At 27.6% G+C, this 13,621-nt stretch overlaps 2 protein-coding genes across 6 annotated transcripts in view; one reads left to right on the plus strand and one right to left on the minus strand.

Moving 5' to 3' along the window:
- Positions 1 to 2,158, minus strand: part of DppIII (dipeptidyl peptidase 3) — a 63,857-nt gene extending 61,699 nt beyond the window's left edge. Inside the window, exons 1-2 of one of the 2 annotated variants that reach the window (XM_075366689.1) lie at positions 2,030 to 2,158; positions 301 to 462 (exon numbers count right to left, since the gene is read on the minus strand). In XM_075366689.1, the coding sequence (XP_075222804.1) occupies positions 301 to 462; positions 2,030 to 2,125 (258 nt within the window). In that variant the 5' untranslated portion in view covers positions 2,126 to 2,158. The other variant, XM_075366690.1, reaches the window with a different exon arrangement.
- A 106-nt stretch (positions 2,159 to 2,264) lies between these two features.
- LOC142325222 (U3 small nucleolar RNA-associated protein 25 homolog) overlaps positions 2,265 to 13,621 on the plus strand; it is a 43,465-nt gene continuing 32,108 nt past the window's right edge. For all 4 annotated transcript variants that reach the window (XR_012756505.1, XM_075366692.1, XM_075366693.1 and 1 more), the window contains exons 1-3: positions 2,265 to 2,763; positions 9,748 to 10,382; positions 12,654 to 12,858. Coding sequence is in view for 3 of the 4 variants with exons in the window: in XM_075366692.1 (XP_075222807.1) it covers positions 2,383 to 2,763; positions 9,748 to 10,382; positions 12,654 to 12,858 (1,221 nt within the window). In the remaining variant the exon portion in view is untranslated. The remainder of the gene's footprint in view (positions 2,764 to 9,747; positions 10,383 to 12,653; positions 12,859 to 13,621) is intronic.

Consider the following 13,621-nt stretch of genomic DNA (forward strand, 5'->3'; position numbering starts at 1 on the left):
TACCACAATAAGAATTGACAAAAGCCAGCTAGTATAAGTCTGCATTATACATTCATAGTCTGCATTATATATTTTCAACAATTTTTTAAACTTAAAAAATAAAAATAAAATTTAAAAAAACTGCTATTTAAATTCTTTTTTTAATTATAGCATTCCTGAGCAGATTTTTCAGCAGATGGTTATGCTAAAATTATTAAATATACCCCCAGAAAATGAAGTAAATCTAAACTATTTCCCACATAAAGGTTAAATGAGCTGATTTCACACATGGTATAAACCTACTAGCATATAAACACAAACCTGTAAAAATACAATTAATCCACCATTCCAAGATGCTTGACTAAGATAATGAGCATACAATTTTTCAGTTTCTGTTAGAGCATCAAATGCAGATTTACATTCAAGTTCCACAATAGGAACCTCATTAGATAAAATATGATCTTTAGTAGACATATTTTTAACCTGAAACAAAGTAGTTAGAATAATTTGTGGACAAAAAATAATAAATAAAATATTCAAATTTAATGAAAAAGATATCAACATACAAAAAAATTAATTATGTTCATAAGTCTGTTTCAAAAAGTGCAGAGCCTTTTATACAACTATCTTTGGAACATAAATATCCATTGTATAACTTATGGTTGTGGCCATTCATATCCAATAAGTAATTTATCTTCTGGCTGTGTGTTACATTGACAATAAATAAAGATGTGGGTACTAGTAACTGCACACACCCCATAAAGAAATGTCTTCTTTTTTTTATGTTATGGTCTGTGACATGATAATTATTTAAAACAACAAACTGAATTAACTTTATAAATACAGATTCTTTCATCTCATTTCATAATGTTTTCAGTCACTCTTGTGACAACATACAATGACTGATGAATTTCACCTGGTGTTAAGACAAAAATGGATTTGATGTGGTCCTTTTTAGGTATATGTAGAATATCATGGTTGGTATTTGTGTTCATCTGTTTGGCTGAAAAATGTTGAGTTTATGTTGCTGTGGAAGATTTAAGTGATTGTTGTATCTTTGTTTCAAGTTGGGTCTGTTTGACAAATGTAAAACATTATACAGTAACAGCAGTTCAAATTATACAGTTCATATAATACTTACTGCATTCCGTTTATTAGGCAATAGTATTGCTTGTGTAATAGGGTTTTTTTTATGCACACATCTATTACAATTGGGTCATTTTTAATAACTATTACTTTTTAAATTTAATTAATTTGCTCTACTTATTCTAACATCATCAAATAAGAATATAAAAGTTTGATAATTAATTATGTACAAAAACATTACACTAAGAAAATACACAGAAATGCATAGAAACACCATAATAAAATAAAATTATATCAATATCTTTGACTGTATTCTACTTACCTGAACTGTAATAAACATTCTACAAATAGCAAGCACTTAGTAAATTAATAATAAAAATAAGTTATACTAATTGTTCTACAATAGTAACTAAAAATTTGTTCTTTTTATTACGTTTTTACTAACGTTCCTCATCCCTCAAACAAAAAAATTAAGTATTGATAATCTTGTGTTTTCAATCGACTTGAAATATAAAGACATTAATTAGCATGGTTAAATACTTTGAGAAACATAATTATATCAGAAGGGACTGCTGAAGAACCAAAGAATAAGCTCAGCTTTTGTGCAAATTTCAGTTTACTGCACATCAAAACTAAATCATAATTACTTAATAGCTATTTTAGCAACTCGAGTTCAAATATAAAAATCTCAGTAACAATTATTCACCATAAATCCACAACATGAAATTGCAAATTTTAAGGCCGAAAATGTCGGTTAAAATTTATAACCTTTTAATAACAACTGAAAAAAAATCTGCAAAACGTAGAATATCTTACCGGTTCTAAACAGTATAACTATCAAACCCGACCTAAAGTAACAAAATTACCGTAATGCAACACAAATCTACTCAAATCACAAACAGCGAATGGTGGAAATGATGTGGACAAATATACTACCATGACGTAGTTCATTAAGTATACTAACGGCAGTGAATTCAACAGCTGAAGAGTGTTTTGCTGTAATTTTATTGTAAGAATAGCTGAGCTTTCTTGTAGTAGACAATAACCTCTTTAAAATCATGTTTGGTGTTGATGTTTGGAAGCTTCCTTGAGAGAAGCGAGCTCTACTGTCGTCAAACGTGTATTCTGCGGTTGGTAACCGTAAAAGACTATTTTTTTATGGAGTTGAATCACGTGGATCTAGGTTATGTGTTTGCTTTCTGCGCGTCTTATAAACTTGAATGTATACTATTTAACGTTCTTGATATTTATTTTTAAAACATAATTTGTAGTGAAACTGTTGTTTGCTTAAGCCACCTTCATTTTTGGGGATTTAACATGGGCAAAAATAATCAAGTTTTTGTTAAAAAAAGAAGTGAAAAAAGGAAAAAATTTTCTTTAGAGAATTCATTTTCGAAAAAGAGAAAAGCAAGTGACAATATAAAAGTTTCAAAAAATATTGTTAGAAAAAAAGAGATGTTAGAAAGCTTGCGTGGTGATAGTGATAATGGTAACTCAGATAATGAAAATCCTTTTAAACAATTAGTCAATTCTTTTGCTGGTGCCTCAGATTCCAAGTATTTGAGCAGTAGTGATAGTGAAATTGAAAATAATGACGTGAATGAGGATATAGAAAAAGCTGATAGCAAGTGGAATTCTGATTCATCAAACGTTGATGAGGACACCGAAAATGTTTCTGTTGAAGATGATCAGGAAAGGGTAATAATTTTTTTTTGTAGTTGCTGTGCTAAATTAAATAGTTTTTCCAACTGTGTATTTTAATGAAAATTTATGAAAATTATGGATATTTATGTCAATAAACGTCACATATTTTATGATATGATCTCTAAAAGAAGTGTAATTTAACAAAGAATTATAATAAATCTAGGTAAATATTATTCAGCTCATTTAAAGCACTTTTCTAGAATGTGAAGTAGTAAAAACTTGTGCTGTCTGGGAGAGTGGTAGTGTTTCGGCATTTCATCTGAAGGTACCAGGTTCAAATCCCTGTCAGGCATGGCATTTTAAAAAAATCTCTGTTTCCATATTCCCAAGCACAAGTTTTGATCTTATGTGGTGAATTAATTCATCAAGCAAAAAAAAAATTTTATGCCTTAATAAGTATAAAACATTTAATTATACCTTAAAGAAGTTTTGTATCTTTATAATATGAAGAATGAAGAATAATATTATTTGAACTTATAATGAATTCAAAAGTGACTAAATAGTTTAATTCTTTGAAAATGGTAGTGAAACTAATTTAAAATTATCCGAGTTTTAACATTTCTTTTAATAGCCCTCTTTTTAATAGATAAAAGGAAGTTTAAAGAAATTTTAGGATTAAGGAATAAAACCATACATAAACAATTCTACCTTGCATTACAAAGGTAGTGTTCATGTTGGTTTTGGAGGTGAAAATTACAGCATAATTACTTTTAGAAAAGTAATGATGACAATAAAACTAATTTAAAGGAGGGAGATTTACTCCTTAATATCATAACTTCAAACATACAGAAAACCAACAATGAATAGCCCCATGCTCACACACACTACTAATAACAGTATTTGAATGTCACAGGATTAACCCATACTATTACTTTTAATTTGTGCTAAGATCACACACCACACACTCTCCCTTCACTGTCCAAGTGTAGTAGTCCATGATAGGCTTTGATTGGCACACATACAAAGCCCTCATCTGTATAGACGTTTACGTCACCTGATGGAATTTATCAATTTTATTACACTAAATAAAAAATCAATCTGTTTTTATCAAGGGATAAACGTTTTAATTGACTTTATCTAATGGAATCCTTTCTGGATTCCATTAAATTAAATCAAAAGAGTATTAACGAAGAATTTTATCATTGAGGTTTACTAACAATATAGGTTTACTAGCAATATTTTGTAAAACATTTATTTAGAGCAGATGTTTTAAGTTTATAAAAGTTTTAATTCAAAGTATTAGAAGTATTTTAGGAATGAAATGGGAATGTGCTTTGTAAGTAAAAAAATAAGTGGATAGGATATATGAACTGATATTGTGTTATTTTTAACTACTCATGTTATCAAGATATTTCAAAGAAATTAAGGAAAGTACTTGAGAAGTAAGATTTTATTTTATAGAAAAGTATTTTAAAAGATTTTATTTTATAGAAAATAACATTTATTTGGCTAAAGGTAATTGCAGGGAAAACAAACAAAAAAAAAGTTAATGAAAAACTGATTTGTTTTAATTAAAAAAATAATAAAAGTTTATTATACAATCATTTTATCAGTATTATTCATAAATTATTAGATGTATTATTGCCACTTTTTATTAAATGCATTTTATGGAAGTTTCAATATATTTCATTTAATTAAACCTTTGTGAGAAAGAAAGTAAAATAATAAATAAACTTCTCATCCTATTTTAAAAAATTCTTATTCCCTACAACCACAAAAAGAAAACTTGAAATTACACAATTTTTTGTGTTATTTTGTACGTACAAATTAATCAATTTACGTATTTACTTATATTATTGTTTAATAAATAATATAATGTGACTTATCTAATATAAATCTCAAATAATGCTGAAGAGTCATTGGAAGACCATGCTGAAAGATCTCAGATTCTAGACCTTCCTCAAAAATCTTCTCAAACCAAAGAACTTGTAAACAAGATTCCGAGTAGTTGTACTAGTTGGGTAATATAGCACCGGATGTAATAGTCAGACCACCACAAAATAATTTATTGGCTTCACTGATCATACACAAAATTAATAACGATGGATGTTGCAGTAAAGAAGCATTCACTTATCAAAGCTTTGAAGAAGGTCAGAGCTTGAAAGAGAAAAATGCAAATGTCAAAAAATTGTACAGGTGCCTTTCTGCTTTAAATGCAGAAAGGGTTTAATGTTTTAAAATCTTTCAAAGATTGTTTTAAAAAGAAAGGAGTCAATTATACAGCTAAAAATATACTGTTTGTCCAAGAATTATCTGAACAATCTTGATAGCTTATTAAAAAAGAAGTAATAGTCCTATTAATGAATGGTTAGGCTCTGTAACAGGTAACTCATCATTTTTCCCTCGGCAAATACTAGGTAGCGCTGTGATTGCATAGGTTAGTCACCATGAAAAGCACAATGCGTAGAGTGGTTTATTGAAACAAAATCAGACACACAAGTTCGACACAATTTTACAACTCTAACTTAGAACCACCCTCTAGAATAAGTATTCATTCATGGTATGATAAATTTAAAGAAATTGGCACTGGCAGTGTTGAACATAAAAAAGATGCAGGCAGGCCTAGAACATCAGATGAAAAAAATGGAAATAATTCATCAGCCTTCTGTTTACAGCCCTGGGAAGTCAGCACAGATTGCAGTGCATGAGTTAAATCTTCTGCGATCTACCATCCATGATGTTTTGAAGAAACGATTAAAATTGCGACCTTATAAATTATAAATATTGCAGTACATTACACCACAAGATCACAAAAAGAAAGGTTTGTTTGCCCTCAGCTTGAAGAGTTACAACCTGAAATCATATTCCAGCAAGATGGAGCGCCGCTACATTGGGGTTTATTAGTATGTGAATCTCTCAACAACATATTCCCAAATCATAGGATTGGACATGATAGACTGATTGCTTGGCTACTTTGGTCACTGGTTATAATGCCATTTATATTTTAATGGGGGTTTCATCTAAAATAATGTATGTAAAACTTGTCTAGTGAATAATATTGAAGGCCTTAAGAAGAGGATTGTTAACGCATTCAAACTCATAGATGTAGATGTGTTACAAGAAACATGGCATGAAATTTATTACCAGTTCCGATTGGATATTTTGCAAATTTCTAATGATGCACACATTGAATGTCTTTGGTTACAGGTAAGGAAAACCTTCAGTTTTAATGTTTTAACATTTTTACAAGCTTTTTGTATCATAATAAATGACTTATTTGCTCAATGTCAAAGTTGTTCAGATAATTCTCAGACATGTAGTCATAGACGATATATACAGTGATCTAGTACTAAGTTTTGTATAGAAAATAATTAATTTACTATTTCAACGAAAGAGTTTAATACTAGTCAGATATCAGTTTTTCATGCTAGTCTCTTGGAGGTTTAAAATGTGTATGTCTTAACTTTAAAATATTAAGTGTATTTCTGTATGCTTTATTTAATGTAGTATATATATATATATATATTACTATTATTTTAACTTACTATCATATATTTTCCCTTCAATTTCTTGAACAATATTTTCCATTTATCTGGTATAATATGACAGTGATACAATGATTGAGATGATATTCCAGTTGAAAATTTAAGATTTCCTTAGTATTTTCCAGTCAATAAAAACAAAAGAGTTTCAGTGAGATGTTTATAGGTGTACATTGTCACATTTGAATATTTTGTTTCATTAATCTGTTTTATTACATTCAGTAAATCTTTTAAACTCTTTTATCATAAGAAAATAGTTTTTAAAATCTCTAGACTTGTTTGTCCTAATAATTCCTGCAGCGTAGGAAAATGACTTGGTGCCCTTCTTTACTAGTCATTTTCACAAGTACAACATATCTTATAATACAGTTTTATTTTTAATATCATTAGCTTGCACAAATAATTTTTGTTTTAAAACTCATAATACAGACCATGACTAATCAATATGTTCACTTCTACTTTAGACTTGTTGAAAGTACTAAAGGAAAGAGATTGTGAAAGATTATTTGACTTCTTACTATAACTAGAAATATTGACTGATCATGGAATAAGTGAACAACTTTACCCTTTGTTTCTATTTGTTAGTTAGTGGTCATTGAAGTAATTAAGTCCTTGGAAGGCCTGTCCTGTCAAGTAAAAGGTTGTTACTAATACTTTATGAATATGGCCAACTAATGACAGACATTTATTTGCAACAATTTAACACACATCCCCATAAAAAATTCTAAAACATTGAATACATTTGTTTTAGAACCATAACATAATTTTTCACACTTCTCCATACACCCTTACTTCATTATCATGTAAAAGAACATAATGTAACAAAATACTCAGATAGCATATACAACTAACTGGATCAACAACCATTCTTTGAATTACTACTAACATACTTAAACAAAAAGTAGAAAAAAAGTTACAGAGTTTATTTAAATAAAGCCTTGATGTAATGCAGCTTTTAGGTTAAAAACAAAGCATCACATATTGAAACTCATTCGTAAAAGATAGTCCCCTAGAAATACATTAGTTAAACTGCTCCAAATGCACAAAATTTTATATTTGTCAAGCAGAATGTAGTTTCAAAGATAAAGTGACTTCGTAAAATAATTCCACAGTAATTTAAAAAAATTGTAATTCTAATATTAACAAAAAAGATTACATTCAAAGAACATGAAGTATATAAAATATACAGAAATACCCATCCTAGATATATTAAATTGATAAACATATAAATAGAATTTTCAAACATGTCTTAAAAAACTACTAAAAAACATGTCTTAGATAACTACTAGCAAGTGTTTTAGTTGTGTTCACAGTGCAATAACTAAAGCAGTTTCTGTTTCAAAATTATTAATTGAAAGATAGAATAGATTGTTAAAAACCTTTTATAGGGTAAAAGTCTTCTTTTATATTTTAAATGTTGTTTACTATCTTAATACATTCAACATATTTATGCATTAAATTTAAGAAATTTAATTATATATATATTTTTTTAATTTAGATTTTTGCAATTATCTGGTCAATTTTAATTTCATATTTTCACTTTCATATTAATATGCCATAGTAGATATACTTAGGTTCAGGAAAACACCAGATCCAAATGTTGGAAAGTGGTTTGGACATCGGGTGACCTATGGAAGGTCAAGTCCACACTGCATTACAGTACTCTAGTCAATTAGCAATCAGTTTCTTGAGTTATGACGACCTGTTCAGATGTTAATCCATTCTGTGGAGAGATTAGAATTTAGGTAAAAGCTAAAATTTTGTGGAGATAGGAATAAAGCATAAACTAACCTTAATAGTCGTTAAGAATCATACACCCATTGAACAGCTATGGGAGTTAGTTATTGAAGATGAATGACGATGCTCTTCATAAGGTGATCAATTTGAGTAGAAGTGTTGCTGATGTGAAATGGGATATAATTTGAACCCACCTCTTTTTTGGACAATTGTGGTACATAACGTTGGAAAACATCTTGAACTTATGTTTTTATAGATCTTAAAAAGTTTAAGATCAAAAAATGTTGATACAAAAAAAGTTGATATTAAATGTTTTAATTTAAAATTTATTGTTCCAGAACACTAGATCAAATTATTATTTTATTTTAAACTAAACAGAAGTCCATGATCTTTTGATAGTTAAAATTTGATTCGATGAACATTAGTAAAGCTTTTAAAATATTTTTTTAATAGGTGCAATGTGTTGTTCTATTTATACAATAATAACTATTTTTTTGGTCTTTTTTTTTAGTTATATTTTTAGTAGAGTTTACTATTTTTGTTATTGTATATGACTGTTTTATCCATTTCTTTTCACACATCTTTACTGCACAGAAAGACAGTTGATCAGCTGTAGTACAAGTTTCTGCATGCCTGCGCGTGCGCACACACACACAGAGAGAGAGTGTGTGTGTGTGTTTGATACATTACTCAAAATATAATACATGGCCTTTCAATACGTCTTCTCTTCCAACATATAGCTTACAATAATATTTTAATTCATGCAATAACCATTTAAAAAAAAGACAAATTATCTGTCTACACAAATTAGAAACTAGCTATTTTTGTAAGGAAGATATTGATTAATTATTGTTTACTTCTGAATCGTCATATGTTTCTTGGTTCAGAATTCTGAATAAAGAGAATATATTTTTTTTTGGAAGTGTATTGATCAGAGAATACTTTTTATGAAAGTGTATTGATCTGCATTACGTAAATTGAAAACACTTTATAAAATTACAAATTCTCAGTTATTTATATATACTTGTTTTTTTTATATACTATCTATGTAGTAGTGAGAATTGTGAGGCCTGAATTGTGGTAAACATTGTGGGGATCATAAGAAAGAAAGCTACTATTAAAATTTTATAATTATTGGTTCAGTAGTTTTTGTAGTTGGATCAGGAACAAATGAAAAAAATCATTGTTTCTTTAAATAGTATTGAGAGTAAAAACTATAAACTTACTCACTTACAAATTACATGGAAATTAGCTCTTCCAGAAAAATTTACCTTTTCCAAAAAAAAAAAAAAAAATTGCTCTTGCAAGAAACTTTCCAGAATAATTTAGTGATATTTTAATCTATGCTACCTTTAATATTTTATTTTATCAGTTCTAATGGGTTTATATATTTCATACTGTCTAATTATAATGAGATCTCAATTTTTATGTGCTTAATAAAAAATTTGCATATTATAGAAGGTAGAATCTTTGTGTCCTGTTTCTATGAGGTGATTTACAGAGTTGTTGATGTTGTTGTGAGTAGTGTTTGTATATTTTCTGTGAATTATATGTGTAAAATGTCTAATTAAAAAATGAGTCAATAATTTTTTAAAGTATACATTTATTTTTTGTCTTATTAAAAAATAATGATAATTGTAGTTAAATTGTTTAATTTGAAGTAAAGGTGAATAAATATTAATTTTTTTATTGCAGTCTCAATAAGCGTTATCAATTTGTGTTTTAATTTTTGTGAATACTATGATTTTTTTGTTTACAGGATTCATCAATGGATCCTTTTGAAATACATTTTCAAAGAGATCTTAGCAATCAGTTATATGAAATAATATCTACTTCTAATTCAAATGAAAATACAGAAGAAATTACATTCACTTTTCCAGTTTTAGGGAAATGTATTTTTGATTGTCCAAGGTTAAAAAATTCTAATAACAATAATGAATTATATAATTCAGAATGTGTTATAGATTTATCAGATGAAAAGGGAAAAATTTATGCAGAGCCTGGTTCTCTTCCAACAGTTATGAAAAATGTAAATTGGAATAATTTACATGTTAAATCACAGATTCATAACAATATTTATAATGCCAATTTGGAACATGTCAGTTCAACTATAGATTCTGATAAATTACTTACACCACTTCAGAAAGAATTGTTTTCAGTGATTAATAAATATCAAGATTTATATTACCCAAATAGAACATTAGATAATGGCGAAGAGATTAGATTTATATTTTGTTTACATGCTATTAATCATGCGTTAAAAACAAGACTAAAAGTTATTCATCATAACGCTCGTCTTTCTGATAATACTGATGTTCCTGATGACTTTCGTGATCAAGGATTAATAAGGCCAAAAGTTTTGATTATTCTACCTTTCCGAGAATCAGCGTTACGGTAATTTAATTTATAGTTAACTTTTCTAATCTTCATTATTTTATCTACCTTATAGTGTATTATTTTATCTAGCTTATAGATTGTAAAGTTTTCTTATGAATGATAAATGAACCAGTTTATTTTGCTTTGTTTATGTATCTAATTTTACTTAATCTAGTTACATCTCTATTTAGATGTGGAAGTGTAAGTTCAACTATAAATTGTTTTGAAATTTCAATGAGCTAAATTTGTGTCCAGTTTTGTAGAGATTGTATTTCAGAAATATTTGTTATGCTCTTTATTTTTTTTTAATGGTTGGACTGAAGAGAGGCTTGGGGAATTGCCTTGGATTTTAACTAATATGATCAAAGAATCCCATAAGAAATCTCAGAATTTAGTAGAAATGAAAGGATTAATTTTTCGGTTACTATAAGTGGATCAGTTCAGTTCTGTTTAAAGTAACATGTTATGTTCAAAGGCAAATTCAGTGTCTTGGGAATGAAAATTATGTTCTACTTGTAGTCTTTTTCTTTTGTGGTAGTCTAATCTAGTTTCTGATGTTGAAAATGAATTTTACCTTTTTGTCTAACTCAATTTTGTTTTCTTACACCTTAAATATCTTTTTCCCTTTTTTTAAACCAGTTAGAGAGTTCATATAATTGTTGCTAGCTGGCTTTAATTAAGGGACTTTCTGTATGAGCTGTTTGTATGAGATTATGTGTAGTATATTTTGCCAGTTAACTTCCAATCACTATCTTGTTATCCCTGAAACTTCCCCCACTTACTCTCTCTCCCACCACTATCTCCCTCACGCCCTCCTGCCTGATTGTAAAATAATGTCTACAATAAATAATATAACAAAAAAAAATATGAAAAATGATCAGAAGTTGGTGAAATAAAATTTTACCTACTTTTAAAAATATGTATTTATAATTTAATAGGCATTCAAGGAAGTCATGTGATGTTCACATCAGATTTTAATTAATAAAATATTTGGTCTTACAAGGGAAAGGGACATCGGTTTGAATCCCACTTCACATACATATATTTTTTTTAATTTAAATATATTGATTTATTAATAATTATTAACTTCTGATTGTAATTTTACAATAAATAATAATTCAATACAACAATAAAAAATATGAAAAAATCATAAGTTATTAGTGAAATAAAATTTTATGTACTTTTTATTTTAATTTTAACATTTTTACAGAGGTTAAATAATTCAACATATTTAAATTGAAAGAAAAAGTTAAAAAACTATATGTGTATATTAAGTCTGATTCTAACTGATGTGACATGATTACGGATCTGACACATTCTCACTTACCATTCTCATATTATCACCACATAACTACTTGGCAACGTGAAACAAAATTAATTTATAAACTAATATAAAATGCTGATATGGACACTACAAAAAAGTGATGCAATGTGGTGTCCACCATAATGCAGTTGTGTAACTATCCACTTTATTAAAGAATTAAAGTATTTTATCTCACTTTCAAATGAAGTAAGTTTAAATGATGTGCAACAAAAAATGTATATATGTAATTTAATAGGCGTATAAGGAAGTCATCTGGTGTCCACATCAGATTTTTTTTTGGTAGTGATATTTTCCCAGTATTATTGAATAGAAACATCTGTGTACTATTCTGTTGATAATTTTTTTATTTTTGCATTCTTTTATGCGTGGAAGGATGGTTACATTTTAATCTGTATGTCTAATTTTGATTTTTTCCATTATTTTATAATGTGGTTTTCTATTTTGTATAACCTGAATGCAATTTATAATCTTATTGCAATTTTTTATTGTTCTGAAGTATATATTGTATTATTTCAAAAACATTAAACGTAAAATATGACATGTTAAATTTATATAACTGCTATTTATATTTTATTGCTTTGAAACCATTAACTTTTTTTATATCATTGAAGTTAATATTTTACAGTCTAACAGAATTATTAATGTGATTTCAGGCATGAGAATTTTTTATTATTATTAGTTCACATTGATTTATTTAGGTGTTTTGAATGTTAATAATTTTCTACAAACCATCAGTATAATGTTTTTAACTGTAAAATTTTGGGTTTACGTAGAAAGTAAAAGAAACTAGCTGAATGTTAGTAATATTGCCTACATGTCATACAAATTGTGGTATTATAATGATATTATATACTTTATAAATTTGATATTATTATATTATAAATATTACAATTATTATTTTTTTATTATAAGTATTACATCTATATTGTATTTGAGTAATTATTCTATATTTTATTGTTTTTCAGGGTAATTAAAATTATTATGTCAATTTTGCTATGTGATGAGAAAGCTAATGTTGTAAATAAAAAACGATTCTTTGATGAATTTAGTGGTGGTGAAATAGCCATGCCACATAAAAATCCAAAACCAATTGATTATGAAAAAACATTTGGTGGAAATGCTGATGACAACTTTAGGATTGGTATTTCAGTTACAAAGAAAAGTTTAAAGGTATTTAAAACTATTTTTTTACTTTTAAGTGTATTGTATGTTTACATTTGCAGGGTGTCCATAAAAGATCTAAACAAACAAAATTCATCATAAAAAATGAATAATATGAGTTAGAATTATATGATTTATTATAATTGTTCTGACAATTATGATTTCCCAGGACAAAATTGATCATACTTTAAAAGTTTTTCCAGGGAAACTAAAATCACAAGCAATCACAAGTGTTCCATTGGTAATGTGTACAATGCCTAAGTAGTATGTCTAAGTTTTTTGCCAAATATAACTCAAATTGTCAGCATTAGTATTTGCAAATATAACAATAATTCTTATCTTCAAATGTTCACTGTTAGATACTTGAGAGTTGTATACGTAATCTTTTTCAGAAATCACAAAAATATTGCAGGGCATTAAGTCTGGTGAGCTTAGTGGCCAGGCTTTGAACCATCACAACTAATCTGTAAATCGGTTCAGAAATTTACACATGCTGTTATTAGATCTATCTTGCTTGTACATAATAATCAAGTTATAATTCTTGTAGATAATTTATAATTATCATTTATAATTATAATTCTTGTAGATAAGTTATAATTCTTGTAGATAAGGTTAAACAAAAATTTTCTGCATGTTAGGGTAAATGTTGGTGTTCACAGTTTGCTTTTGAAAGAAAAGTGGGGTGATGACACTTTCAGTTGTTACTCAGCACCACATATTAAATTTTGAACTGTCTCTTTTGTACTCAGCAGTAATTTGCCTTTTTCAAAGC

The sequence above is a fragment of the Lycorma delicatula genome, chromosome 5, assembly GCF_047948215.1.
Source record: "Lycorma delicatula isolate Av1 chromosome 5, ASM4794821v1, whole genome shotgun sequence".
NCBI lineage: Eukaryota > Metazoa > Arthropoda > Insecta > Hemiptera > Fulgoridae > Lycorma > Lycorma delicatula.